We start from the raw sequence: 20617 nt of genomic DNA, 5'->3' as shown, positions 1-20617 counted from the left end.
CAGACTTCTCCAAGTCACTCAACGTCTTTAAGTCACCTCTTCCCCCAGACTGTTCTTTGTCACAGTTAATGTGACCCGGTGATCATTCTGCATTTTCCAAGTCCTGACCATGGCTGCTCCATAGCCTGTGAGGATTTTCCCTTAAAGATTAGTTTCTAGAAAGGCAACGGAACTCCTCTGGCCTCTTCCACAAGGCAGGCCAGGCCTTGGAGAATTGGTTCACTGCAGCCCTGCCGTGGGGAGATGGGAACGCCACGCTTCTCGCTGTCGGTGGTGTTCACTCTGACCCCGGCCCTGCCAGCACCGTGCTGTAGGCAGCTGGGGCCACACCTTCATCAGTAGCCTGTACGCCTCAGCGTCAGGGCCCCGATGGATTTAGTCATGACCACGGACCATGCTCCCAACAGACAGTGTCGGGAAGAGGCTGGCCTGGCCTGGGCCAGGAGGGCCACCTGGCCTGATGGCCACGCAAGCTGCTGGATACCCCACCTGAAGACTGGCTGCTCCTTGTCTCCTTACCTCCTCCCCGTCATGCCTTGATCCCAGGATATACCTTTTGGAAAATCTTTTGTGGTCACCATTTTGTTTCAGGGTATCAGAACTACAAAATGAACCAGAGTATATCATAATACCCTTTAACATATGCCAAATTTCACAGAAAGTTAGCAAATTCCTTGGAAGATTATAGAGCAGATAAGAAGTCAGCCAAGGGGGCTTCCCTGGTGGCGCAGTGGTTGAGAGTCCGCCTGCCGATGCAGGGGACGCGGGTTCGTGCCCCAGTTTGGGAAGGTCCCACGTGCCGTGGAGCGGCTGGGCCCGTGAGCCATGGCTGCTGAACCTGCGCGTCCGGAGCCTGTGCTCCGCAGCAGGAGGGGCCAAAACAGTGAGAGGCCCGCCTACCGCAAAAAAAAAAAAAAAAAAGAAGTGAGCCAAGTTGACCAGAGACCCTCCCAGGCCTGTGCCCTTCCCCCTCTTCACTTTATCACTCAGGTCCTTTTAAGCCCCTTGGTGACTGATTGACAGTCAAACAATGAGGGTGAGCTTGAGAGGGGACAGGCTCACCTGCAAAGCCCTTCCTAACTGATCCATGTGCTGCATCATCTTTTGCTCTTTTTTTTTTTTTTTTTTTTTTGCGGTACGCGGGCCTCTCACTGCTGTGGCCTCTCCTGTTGCGGAGCACAGGCTCCGGACGCGCAGGCGCAGCGGCCACGGCTCACGGGCCCAGCCGCTCCGCGGCATGTGGGATCTTCCCGGACCGGGGCACGAACCCGTGTCCCCTGCATCGGCAGGCGGACTCTCAACCACTGCGCCACCAGGGAAGCCCTGCTCTTTTTTTGACAGATGTGATTTGACATCTGTTAGAAATCTGGACTGAAAGAGCCTTAAGGACAGGGCTTGTTTCGTTTTTTACTATTCCAGCCCCAGCAAGCTTATAATACCCTGTGCTGTAACTGTTACTGGAAGAAGGGAGCTGCCAAGCCTTCTAGCTAATTGCCTAAACTCCTGACCCTTTAGGAGGGATTTAAAATAGTCTGTAAATTAAGGGACTTCCCTGGCAGTCCAATGGTTAGGGCTCCGCACTTCCATTGCAGGGAGCATGGGTTCGATCCCTGGTTGGGGAACTAAGATCCCACATGCTGCGCTGCACGGCCAAGGGAAAAAAAAAAAAGTCTGTAAATTAAAATGCCTTAAAATTAAAAGCAAATGTCTAGGTATGATTTAACTATGCCCACATGCATTATTAGGGACTCGATGATTAGATTTAAGCTTAAACATTATATTCAGCCTCTATGAAAGCACTGAAGTGAAAATCACCTTAAAATGGTGAATTTTATGTTAATTATATAACAATTTTAAAATATTGTCTGAATTTAGTTATAAATCATCTTCACGTTTCAGGTAATTTGTTTACCAAAAAGAGAGACGAGGTCTTCCCTGGTGGCACAGTGGTTGAGAGTCTGCCTGCCGATGCAGGGGACACGGGTTCGTGCGCCGGTCCGGGAAGATCCCACGTGCCGCGGAGCGGCTGGGCCCGTGAGCCATGGCCGCTGCGCCTGCGCGTCCGGAGCCTGTGCTCCGCAACGGGAGAGGCCACAACAGTGAGAGGCCCGCGTACCACACACACACACACACACACAAAGACAGGGAGAGAGTAATACATACTTATTAAAGCTCAAATAAATTTTAAAAGAACAATCTCTTCTTTCTCAATTACTCTAAATCCCTCTCTCCAGAGATGTGCACTGTTTAACAACTTGGGGTATAATTTGAGACTCTTCCAAGCATACACGTACACGCATGCACACACACACACTCACACCGGGTTTTTTTGTTTGTTTGTTTTACAAAAAACAGACAGTGTTGCCCATGTGTCTGAAGAGGACTTTATTTATAGTGCTTCTCATGTGATCAGCATTCATCCACAAGTATTTTTCAAGCTCCGTCTTGGTGCAGGGCCTTGGGAAAAGATGAAAAATTGAATCAGACAGGTGCTTATGTTCTATTAGGAGAAAGAAACCTATACATAACTGTCACAACATAAGATATGAACATGGTGGTACCAAGAACAAAAGAGGGGTTCCAGTGATGTTAAACCAGGTGCAAATAGTCGTGTACTTTCCTATCAACTGAAGCCTCCAAGCCATCTCTTTAAGAACAGATCAGGAACTTGGCTGGAATAAAGTGTTTATGGAATGAGAAATGCAGAACTTGTGGAACTTTCACCTCATAATGAAAGCTCTCTCCTCCAGAGAAAGAAAAGAGATTCATCTTAAATTTCAGAATTCCTTCTTTGATAATTTGAAGTGTCCAGCTAAGGCCTCAGAAAGGCATGTGTGCAGGCAGACCCAGATATGGATCTACTGCTGACTAAAGCCTGACCATCTCTTCCCAACAGTAACTTAGACAGCTTGGCTGGCCTGTGGCCCTTGTGGTTCTGAAGGTGGGTGTGGGGAGTCTCATGAGGTTTAATTAGTAGGAATTAACTTGCCGAATGAAGAATTTTTCCTTCCTGTATGGACTTAAAATCAACTGTCATCCTAGCAAAAAGAATGAATCCTTTTGAAATTGGAAAGTCGTTCATTTCTCGGCAAATTTTTGGTTTCACTTAGCAGCCCCAGAGCTCATGGAATATGTCATTTGAGTTCTTTCAAATCTAAACCTAACCTTGTAATTCTCTGTGGGCTCTGACAGCCGCAGAGCAGGAATGAGAAGCATGGTCTGGTTGGCTCCGCCCGAGGGGCCCTTGCACGGAAGGCTGAGTTGTGCGGGTGACGGCTCCCTGCAAGGACTCGTTCTCTTATCACAGCGAATCAATCTGAGCAGTAACATGGCCCCCTCAATAGCAGGAGTCTATGTCCACCCCTCAGGGTTTTATAATATAACATTTGCCAATAGGATGGTGGTACAGGCGTTACTTTAAGGGCTTCATTGGAGACTAGGGGAGAAGGGAGAAGCCTTGTAATTTGATGGGTGCATTGCTTTCATTTCCTGGAGAGCTCCCAAAGAGACGATATAGTAGGGACAGGATCTCCCTTGTGATTAAAAAGAATTCCTTGTGTGAGTCTTCGAAGTCCTGTGCTCCCCGGTCTTTCCCTCCGGAGAGTTGCTTCCCTGAGACACGCACAGCCACGGTTCTGCCTTTGTGACTTGCCCACCCCGATTAAATACTAACGACGGCCCCCACGTGCAGAGCTTCCCCGTGAGCTGACCATTGTGTGAAGCTGCTCTATAGACACAGTCATGCTTTGTGTGCGTTACCTCGTTAATTCTCATGACAGCTCTGTGCAGCAGGTGTTGACATCCCTTCATGTTGCAGCTAGAAGGACTGAAGCGTGGAGAAGTTAAGCCACGTACCCAAGTGGTAGAGCCTGGGCGCGAACCCAGCCCCGTCCCTCAGTCAGTGGTTGCACGTTGCTCGGGCCAGAAAGCGCACGACTCTCGATTCCTTTCTTTTCTTCCTCCTCACATCCACTCTCTCACCAAGCCCTCTTGACTCTCCCTCCTCAAGATGCCCCAGGTCTGGCCACTTTTCTCCATCTCCACAACTCTAGCTTAGCCCACTCCCACATCAGCCCCACCTGGCACGCTGCAGCAACCTCTTCCGGCTCTCAAACTGGATCCTACCGCTGCCCTGTTTAAAACCCCCAGTGACGGCCCAGTTGCCGTGAGAGGGAAACCTAACCTTTCCCACGGCCTACGACAGGCTGTGTGATTGGGTCCTGGCTGCCCCGCCCCCTCACCCTGTCCTCCTTTCATTCCAGCCTTTGCATGGCATCCCCCTGGTGAGAATGCTCTTCTCCAGATCTTTGCCCCACAGGCTCCTTCTCCTCATTCAAGTCTCTGCTCAAAACTCCACTCCTCACAGGGGCCCTCTCGGATCACCATATGAAGAAGCACTTCCCCAGCCTCACCCACAGCCCAGCCCAGTTCCTACGTTGTATTTCCATCGCAGTGCCTCCCTTCTTGACCTTGCTCAGTGCTGCATCTCCGGTGCCTAAGAGTGTGCCTGGAGCTGAGCAGTTGCTCAGCACATGACTACGGAATGGGTGGCGTCCCGTGCTGCTCCCTTTGCCTAGAAAGCCCCGGCCATGCCATGCCCCTCCCACACTGAACTGTGGAGCATCCTTCAGTCCTGGCTCAAACGTCGTTTCCGCAGGGAAGTTTCCTGTGACCCTCTGTTGCACCCTTTCGTAACCTTTGCTCTTCCTGCAAATAATCACATACGCTTGTGTGATTCTTTGGTTAGAGTCTGTCTCTCCCACCTGACTGTAGCTCCCTGAGGGCAGAGGGTGGTCCACCTTGCTTCCTGCTTTCCTGTCGTGCCCAGCACATCCCTTTGTCGAGTGGGCGAGTGGAGGAGTGAATCCCTTTTTGTGGAATCAGCTTGGTCCCTGGTTGGAATGTGTGTGCCTGAAATGAACAAGAAGCTCCTGAGTGCCCCTGACTCCCTGGTAATCTCATCAGTATGTGGCTAGAGAGAGACTGCGGGAATAGGAAAGACACCTTTCCTTTTGGGAATCTCCCGACCTGGTGACACCAACAAGTAGCCCACATTATACTGCCTGAAACGCTCTGCTTTTTCAGTGTTGCCTTTTATGTTTCCTTCTTATGACTTATGTCCACCCATTGGATACCCCACCGGTGAGCGTGGAGCCCAGGAACACCCTCAGTCCACTTCACCAATGTCCCCTTTTTGTCACATTTCCAGTAATACATTGTTTTTAAAATGAGGCCCACCTGTATATAATTGTGAGACGTTATTATCGACCCTGGTAGACCTAGCAATAGATGAGGAACGTTTGGTTCAAAAATTCATATCCTGTTTCTGTGGCTGAATGATTTTGAACCAAGCTTTTCACTTCAGTTGCTGGCTTGCTCTTTACACCTCCAAAGGACTGAAAGACTCAGAATCATAGCGATTCAACTCATCAATATGATCCCCCAAACCCACTGTTGAGCCAGTGGGATCAGGAATCCAGTGCTATTAACTAATTTAACTTGTTGTTGAAGCTTAGATTCCCTTTCTCACCCTCACCCTAAAATACCAGCAACCCTCACAGAGACAACTAAAACTTAGAAATATGGCTTTCAGAGAAACATTTCTAAAAATATCCTAATTTTGAAAATAAATGTAAATTGCTTTACATTTATAAGGACTTTTTTTCCACATCAGGCAAAGAAGCCAAAGTTCGGAGTGTATACGTTTGAAATGGTTGCTGGGTTCTTAGACCATATTGTTTCTCCAGAGGATACCACAAAAATCATTGTCCTACTACTGTTTACCTTGAGCTAATACATTAATCACAGGGCTTCCTTCATACACCAAGGCTCTATCTAGCTACATAATAGCATCCAAGTGTTTTGGCCAAGAATTAAGTAGTTTACATGAATGTAAGTGGAATTGTCTTAAAGCCTAAACCAGACACAGGTGTGGTTTTTGTTTTTGTGTTTAAGTTTTATTTTTTATTTTTCTGGGTTGTTTGTTTGGTTCTTCTTTTTTTTTTTTCCTTTCTTTCTTTCTTTTTTGGTAATATCTTCAGCTGATGTCCTGGCACTTGACAAAGTCATTCACACACTGTGGTCCACCTGCCTCCCCTCTTGGCGCAGGGATTAGTTCAAGCTGCTCCACTGACATATGCTCAAATGTCATAAGCACTTTTAGAAACTCCTCTCCCCCCAGCTTCTTGTCTCCAGAGTCATGCCTTTCCCCTTCCCCTCTTCCCCAGCACCAGCTAATCCCTTTTATCCTGCTTGTCCACTGAGTTCCCTTTCTGCTAGAACGCCCAGCTCCCTGGCATAAATAACACCCTGAGGTAGAATTTGTAAAAAATTCCAAAGATCTGCCTCGATTCTGTTGTCACATTGGACTCATCATCGGTAATATGTATCATGTGCTTCTCCTAGGGTTTCACATGCTTTATCACATTTAATCACTCAAGTAGTCCTGTAACTCTATCCTCCTCATTCAGCAGTTCGGGCCGCCGGGGCTCAGAGAAGCTAGACGGTTTGGCCAGCGCAGCAGCGTTGGAGCTAAAAACCCACATCTCCTGCCTCCAGCTTTCCCTCTAGCCCAAGGGTCCCACTCGATGATATCTTTTGAAAGAATGGTCGCATTCAGGAGCTGGGAAGTAATTTTTCTCAAGATTTTATCGTGGTTGTTGTAATGAGACTTATTTGGGAAGGGACTTCTCTCTATAATCTAGAACACAGAAGATTAGCTCTATAGTTCCTTTTTTAAAAAAATTTTTTTAAATTTTTGTCTGTGTTGGGTCTTTGTTGCCGCGCACGGGCTTTCTCTAGTTGCGGCGAGCAGGGGCTACTCTTCGTTGCGGTGTGCGGTCTTCTCATTGCGGTGGCTTCTCTTATTGCGGAGCACGGGCTCTAGGCACGAGGGCTTCGGTAGTTGTGGCTCACAGGCTCTAGAGCGCAGGCTCAGTAGTTGTGGCACGCGGCCTTATTTGCTCCGCAGCATGTGGGATCTTCCCGGACCAGGGCTCGAACCCATGTCCCCTGCGTTGGCAGGCAGATTCTTAACCACTGTGCCACCAGGGAAGTCCTATAGTTTGTTCTTGAATTCAAACCCATCTGGCATTTTGACTCATTCATATTTATGAAGACCTATGACATGCCAGACACCAGAGATAGAAACGAGACAGATGTGATTCCTGCTGTCACAGAAGCTAGTGGGGAGAAGACAAATAAATGAGCAGTTGTGGTATTTTAGTAAATACCTGGGTAGGGGGACATACTGGGGTGATGGGAGCGTGCGACTGGGACTTCTAACCCGACTTGACAGGTGAGAAAGGCTTCCCAGAAGAGGGGACTTCCGACTTGAAGACTGAAGGATGACGGAGAATTTTAGGCAGCTTGGGATTGGGGTTGGGTGGGCAGTAAGGTTTCAGGAAGAGGAAGAAGCAGTGTGAAGGCCTGGAGGTGAGAATGTGGTCCAGGTTGTCTCCGTTTTTGCTCATTAGATCAGATTTCATGATGTAGCTGTCGGAGAGACTTGGAAAAAGCAGGTCAGTGGGGAAAGCTACTGACCACGCTCAGAAAATACCTGTCTGTTTCTCACATCTAATCAACAGAAAAAACTCGAGTCTCCACCCGCATCCACCAATCCCTTCCTGGAAGATGAGCCAGCACCAGAGATGGAGGAACTGGCGATGGAAAAAGGAGACGTAGAGCAAGTAAGTCCGGTTTGCATTTCCCTGTGCAACCTACCTAATGTTTGTTTCTGAAAATGGGTCTGCTTGCTCTAAATATGATCCCTTGGCTGTTAACTACATTCAGGTATTACGACCCTGGTGGTCTTTGGAGCAGGCCTTGGTCTGAAAGTGCATTTAGAAACCGGAGTGAAAGAGCAGCCCTTCCTGCGCCACCCCTTGCCTCCCGAACGGCACACCGGCCTTAGCAACACGGCCAGGCTTCATTAATTAGCCCATGTGGCGGGGCAGCAGAGCTCTGCCCTGCCTCCTTCGTCATCTCCCTAGCTTGTCAGCTTAGCTTTCCACCGTGCGCTGATCTGGTCTGGTGATGACACGAGCGGCTGAAAGATCCCGGGTGAAGTCAGCAGCGCCGTCAGCCAGGAGAGGTCTCCGCTCCGCACAAGCCGAGCACCTGAGTCTGGAAGCCGGTGGGGAGGGCTGGAAACACCGCGGTGACCACTGGCATATTTGGAGAGTTACTTTTCAGAGCACAGCAGCACTTTCACTTCCTTCAGCTTTTTTTTCTGTCCAACTCTAAATTTCCTCTCCCCTTATCCCACAGAATGGTGTTTTTGTTTCACTGCCATTTTATGGTGAGAGAGCTTAGAGCAATAAGCAGTGAGACTTTTCCTGTCTGGATTAGTGATCCTTCTTTTGAACTTTCTACACTTGGCTGCTAGAGGGTTATTTTAGGGTATTGATTTTGCTCCAGACATCACCGAAAGGGAGGCCTGCTGGGAAGAGCAGCTCTGGGAAACCCGTGGCCACGCACTTTGCAGTTAACCCTGCCTTCCTAGCATGGGGAGGGTAGGTGGACAAGCCTGGCGGGAGCCAAGAGAGCAGCGTTTCCAGGAGCAGTTCGGAAGTGACGTCAGCAAATGTGTCTGATCCATCGATTAGATAATTATGATAACGTGGATGCCTCACATTTTCGTGGTGCTTTATGGTTGACAAGCCCTTTCCACGCTTTATTCCCTTTCATCCTCACAATGCCTGCCTTTCCTTTTATAGGCTTTTTTTTTTTTTTTTTTTTGCGGTACGCGGGCCTCTCACTGTTGTGGCCTCTCCCGTTGCGGAGCACAGGCTCCGGACGCGCAGGCCCAGCGGCCATGGCTCACGGGCTCAGCCGCTCCGCGGCACGTGGGATCCTCCCGGACCAGGGCACGAACCCGCATCTCCCGCATCGGCAGGCGGATTCTCAACCACTGCGCCACCAGGGAAGCCCCTATAGGCTTTTATATGGGAGCTGTAGGTTAAGTGACTAGCCCAGGGTTATATGGTTTGAAAGTGGAGGAGCTGAGACCAGAAGCTAGGTCTAGAAGTCAGAGACTAGAATCCCTTCTCCGGCGTTCCTTCTGTTACATCGGTGACGTCTCCCTGAAAAGTGGAGGGCACAGAAATGCACCCCGTGAATGAAAGTGAATGGATAAAACTGAAGGGATACCTTGAGGCCGTACCCCAGAGATCTATGGGGTCAGACGTAATGGATTTAAAGCCATCATATCAGCTAGGCCGGGAGAAAACAAAAAATTTCATCTAACTAAAGAAGTGCATCTCTCACATTTTGGGAGGAAGGACTGGGATGGGAAAGTAGACTCTGGGTGTGGAGCTCACCCTACTCGTGTGTCCTCCACCCGCGCTCGGGCACCTGCACCCTGTGAGCTGGCCTCGTGTAGCTGGGACATTTTCGGGGCCCTCGTGTCTCCCCAGTACAAGTGGCTGCCGTTGTCATGTCCAGAATTGGGTAGCTGAACGCTCAGATGCTGCCGTGAAAAGTTATCTCTTTCGCTAGTCATCTCTGGATAGTATTAAACTGGCTTACGATAGCCCCCATGAGCTACAAAATCAGTTCTGCCAGGTAACATATGATTTTTCTTTCTTGTGGAACTTTTCACTCATTTTTAAAGCTTGAGGTTAGTGTCTTAAAGACATAGACCTGCTCATTCTAAGGACACAGAACACAGGTACACGGGGTAAAGCAGAGTCACGTGATGGGGAAGATGCCAGATTCTGGTTTGCCATTAGCCGCCCGCATGACCTTAGGGAGGTTTTTACTCTCTGTAGACTTCCCTCGTTGCTCCACGTATAGCGGGAGCCAGTGGCTTTCCAGCTGTATTCCTTGGTGCCCTGTCAGATGTCACTGTGGGGAGTTAGGATGAGACCAGGGCCCTAAGTCCCTCCAAATACAGCAGTCCTGTTTTGAGTCACTTTTTTCATGGACTTCCAGATAAAATTGCTTTCGGATCAGGGGTTCTAGGTGTGTTCAAAAAAAAAAGTACTGAAAACCCCTGGACTAAATGATCCACCCGCAGCTTCACGGGCTGTTACTTGTTAGTAATAAAACTTACACGTCAGTGACTAATGACTCCTCACCTGCCATCCCCGACCTCCCACCACCTCCCCAGCACCTGTCCCACTCGTGGTTGATGATGTGGGAGCTCAGGACCCCCCCTTTTCCCAGCCACTCACTGGCTTCTGGAGTTGGGCGCACGGGAAGATGAGGAGCCAGGTGGGGCGCTCGGGGCAAGCCCACAGTATGCTAGCGGTGAGCTCGGCCAGAGGTGGGGGGAGGCCCCAATAGTTGTCCTGGGTTACCCAATCCATTGCAGCACTGCGGTTGGCAGACAGGTGGCCCTCAAGGTGAGGGCGGCCCCCTGCTCACCGCTGCAGTTAGGCTGTGGAGAAGGGAGCGTGAACTTGAAAAGAGGTATTTAGTTTGAACAGTCAGTTGCCAACATGTTCCTGATGATTAAAAAATGGCATCTGAAGCAGGACTGAGGGTACTCAGAGTATAAAAGGAAGAGAGAAGAAATAAGGAATTTCTGGTTTTAAAATGTCCCCTTCTGGTGATCTGAGCAGTTAGATTTAATCTGTTTACACTGGATAGTAATAAAAGGAAATGGGGCCAGCTGCGGACCTCCTTACTGTGACAACAGTAACCTTTTATTATTCCATCAAACTCCAGGAGGAAATAGCTTAAACATCTGCAGCTTTTGGACAGAATTCACACACTCCGAACTCCAGCCTGAGCGCCGCTGCTGAATGACTTAGTATATATTCTTTAAGCTGAGAAGCAACCGTTTGGGGAGCCGGACGGTACAAAGGGAGACGCCAGTATGAGCCGAAGTTCCAGCCCATTTCATCTAAATAGGAGCACAGCTATGAGGCAGCCCGAGGCAAGAGGCGGCCCTGTGGCAAAAAAAGAAAAAAGGAAGCTTCAGGCAGTCCCTCCCATGGTTCCCCTCTTGCTTCCAGCTCACGTTGAAAACACCGTAAGAGGACAGAGAGCCATGGCGCCAAGGCCCTCCTCACTGCCGGGAGCGCCGTTAGCGGGCAGAGGCTGCACGGAGCGGACTCCCCGGTGGGGACGGGTTGGGCCACCTGCACTGTCTGGTTGTGCGGCTCTCCGAGCCACATCCAGAGGGTTCTGTGTGGCCTCATCAAGCACGGGGCCTCTGGGAGACTGATCAAGCTGCGTTTGTTGGAATATCACGTAGTCATTTTCCTTAATCATTAGAATCTATGTTTTATACTGAATGAGCTCTTCAGACTTATCCATACATTTTTATCATATATCACTTTTGTGCATACATAAAAAGGAAAATATAAGCAAAAGAAATAGGTTAAGATATTCCCAAGACTCCTTCACACTCAGAGTCTAACTCTGCTGAACCACTTAAAAACAAAACAAAAAAAACCTTTTAAATTTGAGATAATTACAGACTCGTAAGAAGTTGCACAGAGAGGTCCTGGGTACCCATCTCTCCGCTTCCCCCAGTGCTGATGGCTAACATAACTATAGTGCGTTAGCAAAGCCAGGACGTTGACTCTAAGCCCGTTTTCACTCAGGCGTGGGTGTCTGTGTTTCCCCACGCAGCGCGGCCCTCCAGGTCACCCGGAGTGTTGGTGATACGCCGTTTCTCAAAACGCTCCACCACTGTACCTGGGATTATCTGCCACGTTTTTCATTGTTATTTTAAACTTTTTTTCTTTTTTAATAACGTCAAACTTAGGGAAAGTTTTAAGAATATCACGAGGAACTCTCAACTGTCTTTCACTTGGGTTCACCAGTTGTTACTATTTTGCTACATTTACTTTACCATTTCCTCCCCCATCCCTCTCTCTCTCTCTTTCTCTCCCTCCCTCCCTCTCTCTCTTTCAGAACAAGTAAGTTTATAGGTATCACACCCTTTGCCTCTGAGTATTTCAGTATGTATTTCCTTTTTAGGAAATATATTCACTTAAGAAAGATTTTCACTTAAATTACTACAGATCAAAATCAGAAAACTTAACATTAGTACGATACTATTATCTCATTTACAGACTTATTTAGATTTTATAATGTGATTCAAGAGTGATAAATTGAAACATTGTCAATAGTTGGAAAAGTACACATAAATTAGTAGGTAAATGAAGCCAAATACAAAATACACATGTTGATTTAAAACATGACAACATTCTATATGATATAAACTCCCATTTATAATTTCCAGAAGCTATCCTACAGATGTGTGAATATTTTTGTCAAGGGAAGAAAATATAAATAAAGGGAATAATTATAATATTTATGAAGATTCTATTTTAATTAATGAAAAGGTATCTGGCTATAGTGACCATATTTTCCAGTTCTAAAATCAGGATATCTAATCCTACAGAAGTTATTCAGATTAAATCACATTTGTCTATTCATTTATTTGATCATCTTATTGAAAAGAATAGAATAATTTTTTTAAAAAGGTAACTGACTCGGAAAATGTAGAACAAATAGATAAGGACCATACCTTCACAACCATCATACTACATCATGGATCCCTCATTTTAAACTAGTGGCAATGTGGAAAAACTCCTAAGGCATCTGTGAAATGAAGTGGGACTTTGAACCCAGTCAGTTTAAACTCAATGAACCCGAACTTGAGAGTCTCTTACAGTCTCAGCCTAAGGCCTGACTTTGGCAGTGGCTTCTGGATGATAAGAGAAAATAGCCCAGACTGTAGTTATTCTTAGGAAGGACCAGAGTTTCTTCAAATCCTGCAAAAAAAAAAAAAAAATTAAAGACATGGAACTCTTAGAAGGTGAAAAGGGAAGAGAGTTAAACATGAAATTAAATGGGATATATCTACAGTTGACATTTAATTTTTGGTGATCATTACCAGTTTTTACAGATGCTTTTAACCATTACAATGTTTTATTTGTTTTTAATTACTAGAAGAAGGTAATCATTTCTGTCTGTCATTAGGGGGCTTAGCTTTCCCTCTTTTTATTAAAAGGTACGAGCCATTCAATTCAACAGGTGTGCTGTGCATGCCAATTTATATCCAGATTGTACTCTTGTATCAAGCCCAGCAAAGGCTCAAGGACCTCTCAGATACCAACAAACAGAAATAGATAGAATTGGCTTTTTTTTTAGGAACAGAAAGAAATATGTAGGAAGATCCTTGTTTATTTTTTAGATGTTTTGAAAGGGAATTTAAGTAGCAAATAATAGTTTTTAAATGCTTGCCTGCCCGGATGACCTTTTTATCAGTGGTTTCCCAGTTTCAGTTGTGGACCAGTACTGATCCAGGTTTTAGCTGGTGCAAGGCAGAAAATGAAGACAAAACAGCCAGCCTGTGTGTCTGTCTATCTCTTTGTCTTTCTATCTGGTATAAGGTCACCAAATAACTGTCTTCTCTTGGGAAGGACGGCCTTTATGCGGCTATTTTCTCTTATAAAATGTTTGGGTATAAAATAGTCTTTCTTTTAGGAACTTGTGGTTAGAGTAGAAAGTAGCAAAATAAAAAGTTAGCAACCCTGTGTTGACCCCCTACTTTTCTTTTTTTCTTATATTTGTTGGTGAAATTCAACAGTCTTAGGAAGCACCGCAAGACAGCAATGATCTACTAGAAAGAGTTCTGGTTTAGGAGACAGGAAACTTCACCATGTGCCTTGAGGCAGGCTGCTAACACCCTCTGAGCCTCCCTTTCTTTAGGAGTAAAATAGGAGTAATAATTCCTATATTGAGGATTGTTTTGAGGAATAGATGAGATATTTCGTACCAAAGTGCTTGGCTCATAATAACAAGCAATAAATGGAGGCTTTTAAAACTGGATGGTGGGCTTCCCCGGTGGCGCAGTGGTTGAGAGTCCGCCTGCCGATGCAGGGGACACGGGTTCGTGCCCCGGTCCGGGAAGATCCCACATGCCGCGGAGTGGCTGGGCCCGTGAGCCATGGCCGCTGAGCCTGCACGTCTGGAGCCTGTGCTCTGCAACGGGAGAGGCCACAACAGTGAGAGGCCCGCATACCGCCAAAAAAAAAAACAACAAAAAAACGAGATGGTGTGAAAGCACTTTATATGTTCCAAAGCACTGCACAGCTCTGCGGTGCTGTTATTAGCTAGAATTTACATTTTGAAAACATCAGTCAGATGATGAAGAGCTTCCAAATTGAAAATGCATGTGTTATCAAAGTAGCAATAAATCTTTCACCGCACAGAGCACGTAAATGATGCCAACAAAGCTGGCTTATTGTTCACAAACTGGCCTGACTCATAATACAGGACATAGTCTCAGTTACACTGAGTGCTTCTTATCTGTAAGTTGGGAGTGAACTTTGAAGGGGTGTTTTCTTTGAAACTGCTTGAAAGTTTGCAAAGATGGCTCAAGTATAGGGTTTCTTTTTTCTTTTCTTTTTTTTTTTCCTTTACAGCCAAAGAAGCCTAAAGCCCCAGACAATCCATTTCACGGCATTGTTTCCAAGTGTTTTGAGCCTCATCTCTACGTGTATATTGAGTCCCAGGACAAGTGAGTGATTAACATTTTGCTGCCTACATTTCTCGCTCCTTGGGTCAGGGCTGGGGCCTCACAAGGGCACAGCTCCTTCTAGAGGTTGAAGGAGGGGCTTGGGGCACCCGTTACCCTCCCTGGAAACCTGTTAAGGATGTTTTTCGGCCTTTTGAGTGTTATTATGTATTGTGTCCATAAATCTCAGAAGCCTGAGTTTGACTCTAACAAGGTTCCAGACAGGTCCCAGCACCTACTTCCCAGGTGGGCGCTGAGCCCATATCCCACTCTGTGTGTCAGCCCGTGAGACTTTACAGTGTCAGGCGCTGGAAAGTGGAGAAAGAAAGCCTCATCTCTCGTGTATGTTTTCAAGTATAACTTGTTTTAACTTTTCACTGTGAAATCATTTAGACTTACCAAAAGGTTTTAGAAAGCTCTCATATACCCTTCTCCCAGAGAAATGTTAACAGTTTACATAACCGCAGTTATCAAAACAGGAAGGTACCATTCTCCCACGAATGTCCTTTCTCTGGTCCAAGATCCAATCATGCATTTAGTTGTCAGGTCTCTTTAGGCTCCGTTAAGCTGGAATAATTCCTCAGTCTTTTCTTTGTCTTTCATGACCTTGACACTTTTAAAGTGTTTGACCAGCTGTTTTGTCCAAAGCCCTCAACTTCTGTTTGTGATGTTTCCTCCTGATTAAGTCAAGATTATGCGTTTGGGGGCAAGAATACCACAGAGGTGACATTGACATTGTGTCCTTCTCAGAGCCCAGTGCGAGATGTCAGGAGGCACCTCACCTGGATTTGTCCTGATATTGCTGAGGTTGCCCTTGACCACTTGCTAAAGTGGTGTCTGCCAGCTTTCTCCCTGTGAAGCCACTAATTTTGGCTCTGTAATTCATAAGTATCTTGCGGGGCGGGGGGATACTTGGCGACTGTGTAAATATCCCAGGTCTCATCATACTTTGCCCACTCATTTTTCACATCCCTTGACGATTCCTGCCTGAAACAATGATTACTGTAGTGTTTGCCCAACGTTGATCGTCTGTTTCTGTCATTTCTTCTGTATTTACTCGTTAGGGTTCTACTACAAGGAAGAGCTTCCTCTTCTCCCCCACTTGTTGGTTTGTTTTTTCCTGTTTGGGCTGATGTGTTATATATTTTCTTTGATGAATTAGCATCCATTTAACATATATGCTTTTTACAGAGGGGCTCCAGAAAATGTTTACAAAGCAGCCCCCTGCAGCCAGGTTCCCTCACAGCCAGAAGAGGATGGCCATGTTCCAGTATCCATTGTTCATGCAAAGGACAGGGATCCCTCTTCATCCCTCAATCTCTGTCCACAGCCAGAGCAACTGTGGAAGACCCTTCCATGCCGGAAGGCACGTTTTGGAAAGGCCCAGTTTCTGGAACAGGCCGAACTCACCAGAGACAGGCTGGTCCAGGCTCTGAGGAAAGGCCCGCAGCCTAAAGAACACACGCTTAGGAGGACCAGACAGTGGCTCACACAGGGAGGACAGCAGCTGTGAGAAGGTTCTTGAGGGGAGTTCTTGGGAAAAGCATTTAGGTACTGAAGTCCAGTCCTTTTTTTTTTTTTTTTTTAATGCTTCTTTCATTTTAGCACATTCTTGCTTCCAAGTCTGTTTCAAGGGTAAGAACATTTCAAGTGGCTATTTGTGTCTTAAATGGAGCATTATTGTTATTCAACTATTTGATTTTATATCAATAGATTGCTTCTCTTCTTTTCTTCCCTGATTACAAAATGCTTCATATTAAAACCCCAGAAAGTTATCTTTGTAAAAGAGCTTCTACGTTAACAAAAACAACCTCCTCACTGCCCCGCAACTCACGCAGAAAAAGCTGCCTTGATTTTTTTTTTTGCCTTGTAAAGCCCCAGTTTTCCTCCTGCTCTCTATCTATTGGGCTTATGTCTGCAAGTGTGCAGAAGGGCAGTAGTTACTATTGCCATCTAGTCCTTTGAAAACACCCTCTCTTCTGCATTCACAAAGTTTTCTCTCAGGATATTAATAAGACACCCTTACGGGGCAGGAAAAGGAGCAGCTGTTTGCCTGTTAGATGAGCAGGTCTTGGAGCAGCCCACCCGTATGACTGTTTGGGGACAAAGCCCTCTCTTCTCTTATCAGTCCAAATGCTTATTTTTTAAAAGGCTTAAAAGCTATTGGGTCCAGGGTTTAAAGTGCACATCTGAGATAACCATGTACTTTCTCAAAACTTATCTGGTCTAAAGAGTCAGTTTTCTGAATTATCTGGTGTAGTTCTGGGATCTCCTCTTTTCGCATGGCCTTGATTCGTATAAAGCACACTCATTGTTCATGAGACTTTGGGCGAAGAGCCCGCCCTCCCTTCCTTAGGGACTCTCCATTTCTGTATGAAAAATGCAGTGCTGGCCCCTCACCCTGCCGTCTGGCCTCGCTGGGATGTTTCCACAGCGCTAGTGCAGTAGCGGAAGCTTCTCGTAGGAGAACTGCGTAGGCTGTGCTGTTGTCGCTCCAGAATAAACAGCAAAAGCTCGAAGTAGAAAATAGAGTTCAAGAAATCCATTTCCTCATCTGTTAGAGGAGAGCATCAGACAAAATAATGCCTAAAGCAGCAGGTTATTAACCTTTTTTGAGTCATAGATCCCTCTGAGAACCTGATGAAAACCGCAGGTCCTCTTGCCAAAAACAATCCACATAAACCCCCACACTATTTTGAGTACAATTTCAAGGGGTTCTATAAAGCTCGTCCTCCCTCAGGTCAGAGAATCCCAAGACTGGGGAAGGAACTCAGGCGGGGACTGATTTGGGACAAATTACGACTCTCGTTGTAGTTCTGACTCAAAATCTGCAAGGGAGGAAAATCTGAGACCATTCACAAGTTCCCCGATGACTGAGACCCAACCCCGGATAGTGGAAAGAGCATGCATGGGCTGGGGTGCCAGACAGACCTGGACTTGAGTCCGCGCTCTGCACTCACCAGCCTGGGGCCTTGAGCATGGCGCTAAGCTCTCCGAGTTTATTTTGTGCTCTCTACGGTCAAGTGAATAATGCCCCCCTCGCAGGATTAGCGGTGAGGAATCAATGACATGACGCGTTGTCACTCGGCACAAGTAAACAGCACTCGGGAACTGTGCCTGCCCTGCCCTTCCGGTGAGCTCGTTCCGGGCGCTCAGGTGGTCGGGTGGCCTCCTTGGTGCTGCCAGCTCTCTGTGGGCCTGGCACGAGGTCCACTCTTGCGCCTCCCCAGCCTCCCGCCTGCCCGGGAAGAGTCCTGGCAGCACCTGCCCCAGCCCACAGCCCAGCCTTGGGAGGGGGGCTGCGGCACCGGCGCCCAGGGGGGAGGAGTGGGGATGTCCCTCGGCCACCTCTTAGCTGGCTGGGCTGAGCTGTCCTTCTGTGCTTTGAGCAGCTTTCTCAGTTTTTGGCTGTGTCCAAGGAGGAAGTTACTAGTGTCTCTTCTACCCTTGGGGATGTAGGTGTTTTCTTTGGCTGACTTGCAGGAGAGATTTCTCTCCATAGACACCTTCTTCACTCCATTCAGTGACATTCTCAGTCCAAGAAATAATTAGGGACTCCATTTCTGCCCATTCTCTTGAGTTCCCTGTCATAGCTTTCATTGAAATACAGCCCGCCACCCCTTCTAGCTGGGCGAAGCCTAGAGTCTCTCTGTAAACTAATGTTGCTTGTTGTTTGTTTTGAATTAATTTCAAACTTTCAGAAGAGTTCCAACAATCGTACACAGAGCTCCTGTGTATCCTTCACCCAGGTTCCTCAATTAACAGCGGTGTCTCCCGCCTGTGACACACACACTGACAGACACACACATACTCACGGATATACACACATACATGTTGTTTTTCCCGAGAGATTCAAATTCTCAAATTGCAGGCAAGATGCCCCATTACTCCTTAATATTTCAGTGTGTGTTTCCTGTAAATAAGGACACAGTCTATGTAACCATAGTACAGACCATCAAAATCAGGAAGGTAACATTGATGCAGCACTCCCATTAAACCCATAGACCCCATTCCCTTTCCCCATTTGCCCCAATCCTGTTTTTTATAGATCTCAAATCCATTCCGGGATCACAGGTTACATTTATTTGTCATGTCTCTTTGGTTCAATCCAGAAGAATAATCTATTCTTTCTTTATCTTTCATGACTTGGAAATTTTTTTAAATTAATTAATTAATTTATTTATTTTATTTTTGGCTGCATTGGGTCTTTGTTGCTGCGTGCAGGCTTTCTCTAGTTGCAGCGAGCTGGGGCTACTCTTCATTGCCGTGCGTGGGCTTCTCCTTGGTGGAGCATGGGCTCTAGGCACGGAGGCTCAGTAGTTGTGGCTCGCGGGCTCCAGAACGTTGTGGCGCACGGGCTTAGTTGCTCCGCGGCACGTGTCATCTTCCCAGACCAGGGCTCGAGCCCGTGTGCCCTGCATCGGCAGGTGGATTCTTAACCACTGTGCCACCAGGGAAGCCCCATGACTTGGAAACTTTTGACACGTGTAGGCCAGTTACTTTGTGGAATGTTCCTCAGTCTGGTTCTGCCTGATGCTGGCTCATGATTTATGATTCATACAGAAGTGGTGCCATGTTCTTCTCAGTAACTCATGTCAGGAGACACATGGTATCAACGTGTCACACAACTTGTGCTGGTCAGTTTTACTACTTGGTTGAGATGGTATTGGCCAGGTTTCTGTATTAATTAATAAGTAATTAATAAGTGTTGATTAACCTTGAAACCATATAAATAGGCTTTTTCTCATCTTTCACTTATTTTACCATCTGTTAATGACACTTGCTTGAATCATTTATTACTAAGATGGTTGCCAAATAATTATTTTTCTAATTCCATCATTTCTTCTACATTTATTCTGTTTTAAGAAACAGCCTTGGGCTTCCCTGGTGGCGCAGTGGTTGAGAGTCCGCCTGCCGATGCAGGGGACACGGGTTCGTGCCCCAGTCCGGGAAGATCCCACATGCCGCGGAGCGGCTGGGCCCGTGAGCCATGGCCGCTGAGCCTGCGCGTCCGGAGCCTGTGCTCCGCAACGGGAGAGGCCACAACAGTGAGAGGCCCACGTACCACCAAAAAAAAAGAGACAGCCTTCCCTTTCCCCATTGATTTGTATCAGCGTGGACAAATCCCTATTTGTGGATATAGGAATTTGGATTCCTATTTTATTCAATGGGTTATAGTCATTACTCTCTTTTTTTTTAACTTTATGTTCGAATAAATTTAGACCTACAGAAAAACTTCAAAAATAGTGCAGATTTCCCATATTCCCTCTCCCAAGCTCCCTTAGTGTTCACATCTTACATAACTGTAGTACAGTTATTATCAAAATCAGCTAGTAAACATTGGTACAGTACTATTCAGTAAACTCCAGGTCTTATTTGGATTTTACCAGTTTTTCCACTAATGTCCTTTTTCTCTCCCAGGATCCATCATTATTTGTTTTAATGCTCAAATTGTCCTGGTTTCGGCCCCTTCCAGCTGGTTTTCCATTCTTTTGCATGCCCCTAGCGTTTTTTGAGTGCTTTCTTTCTGGCCCAACAAAATATACCAGGCTCATCTTGTACTTTCCTAACCCAGCCCTGGAGTCATCCATTTCTCCAGGATTCCTTGTTCCTTTGGTGGGAAATGATATTTAGAAACTAAGTCTGCGCATTATATATGTTCATTGCTGCTGGGGTGTCATGCTTCTAGGTCCTCTGAGCCGAGAGACCCAAGAAATATATGTATGTGTATATCTACATATCTATCTACTTTTATACCTATTTATATATTAAAACCTGTGAGTCTATGCCAGTAACTCCAATTCTAACGTAAACTCAGGGTTTATTAGAGCATCCCCTGTCCCGTGTCTGTAACTACCTTCTACAGCAGTGAGAAGCTTGGTTCCCAGGATCCTCCATGTATTTACCTGTGTGGAACCCTTCTCCCAGGTGTGCTCGAGCCAGAGCTTGGCTCCCTGCTGGCCACACCAGAGCCAGTTCCTCTGCCCCAGCCAAAGGGAAGGGGCAGGGGCGCATATCAGTCGGCGCATCCTTGGATGAACAAGTTCTCTAACTTCCTGGGGGTCTTAAGCCGCTTTGCCTGTACTTGCCCCCTTGCCCACTTTTTCTGACTACCATCTTCCTCCCCCAGAGCCA

The 20617-nt window shown here is 46.7% G+C and overlaps 1 protein-coding gene across 6 annotated transcripts in view; it reads left to right on the top strand.

Moving 5' to 3' along the window:
* The window catches only part of VPS53 (VPS53 subunit of GARP complex), a 158336-nt gene that overhangs the window by 76710 nt on the left and 61009 nt on the right, over positions 1 to 20617 (top strand). For all 6 annotated transcript variants that reach the window (XR_010838253.1, XR_010838254.1, XR_010838257.1 and 3 more), the window contains 2 exons: positions 7587 to 7688; positions 14391 to 14485. Coding sequence is in view for 1 of the 6 variants with exons in the window: in XM_059049041.2 (XP_058905024.1) it covers positions 7587 to 7688; positions 14391 to 14485 (197 nt within the window). In the remaining 5 variants the exon portion in view is untranslated. The remainder of the gene's footprint in view (positions 1 to 7586; positions 7689 to 14390; positions 14486 to 20617) is intronic.

Source organism: Kogia breviceps, chromosome 19 (genome assembly GCF_026419965.1).
Source record: "Kogia breviceps isolate mKogBre1 chromosome 19, mKogBre1 haplotype 1, whole genome shotgun sequence".
Lineage (NCBI taxonomy): Eukaryota > Metazoa > Chordata > Mammalia > Artiodactyla > Physeteridae > Kogia > Kogia breviceps.
Note: the sequence above shows the minus strand (reverse complement) of the source record. Positions and strands in the feature narration are given on the sequence as shown.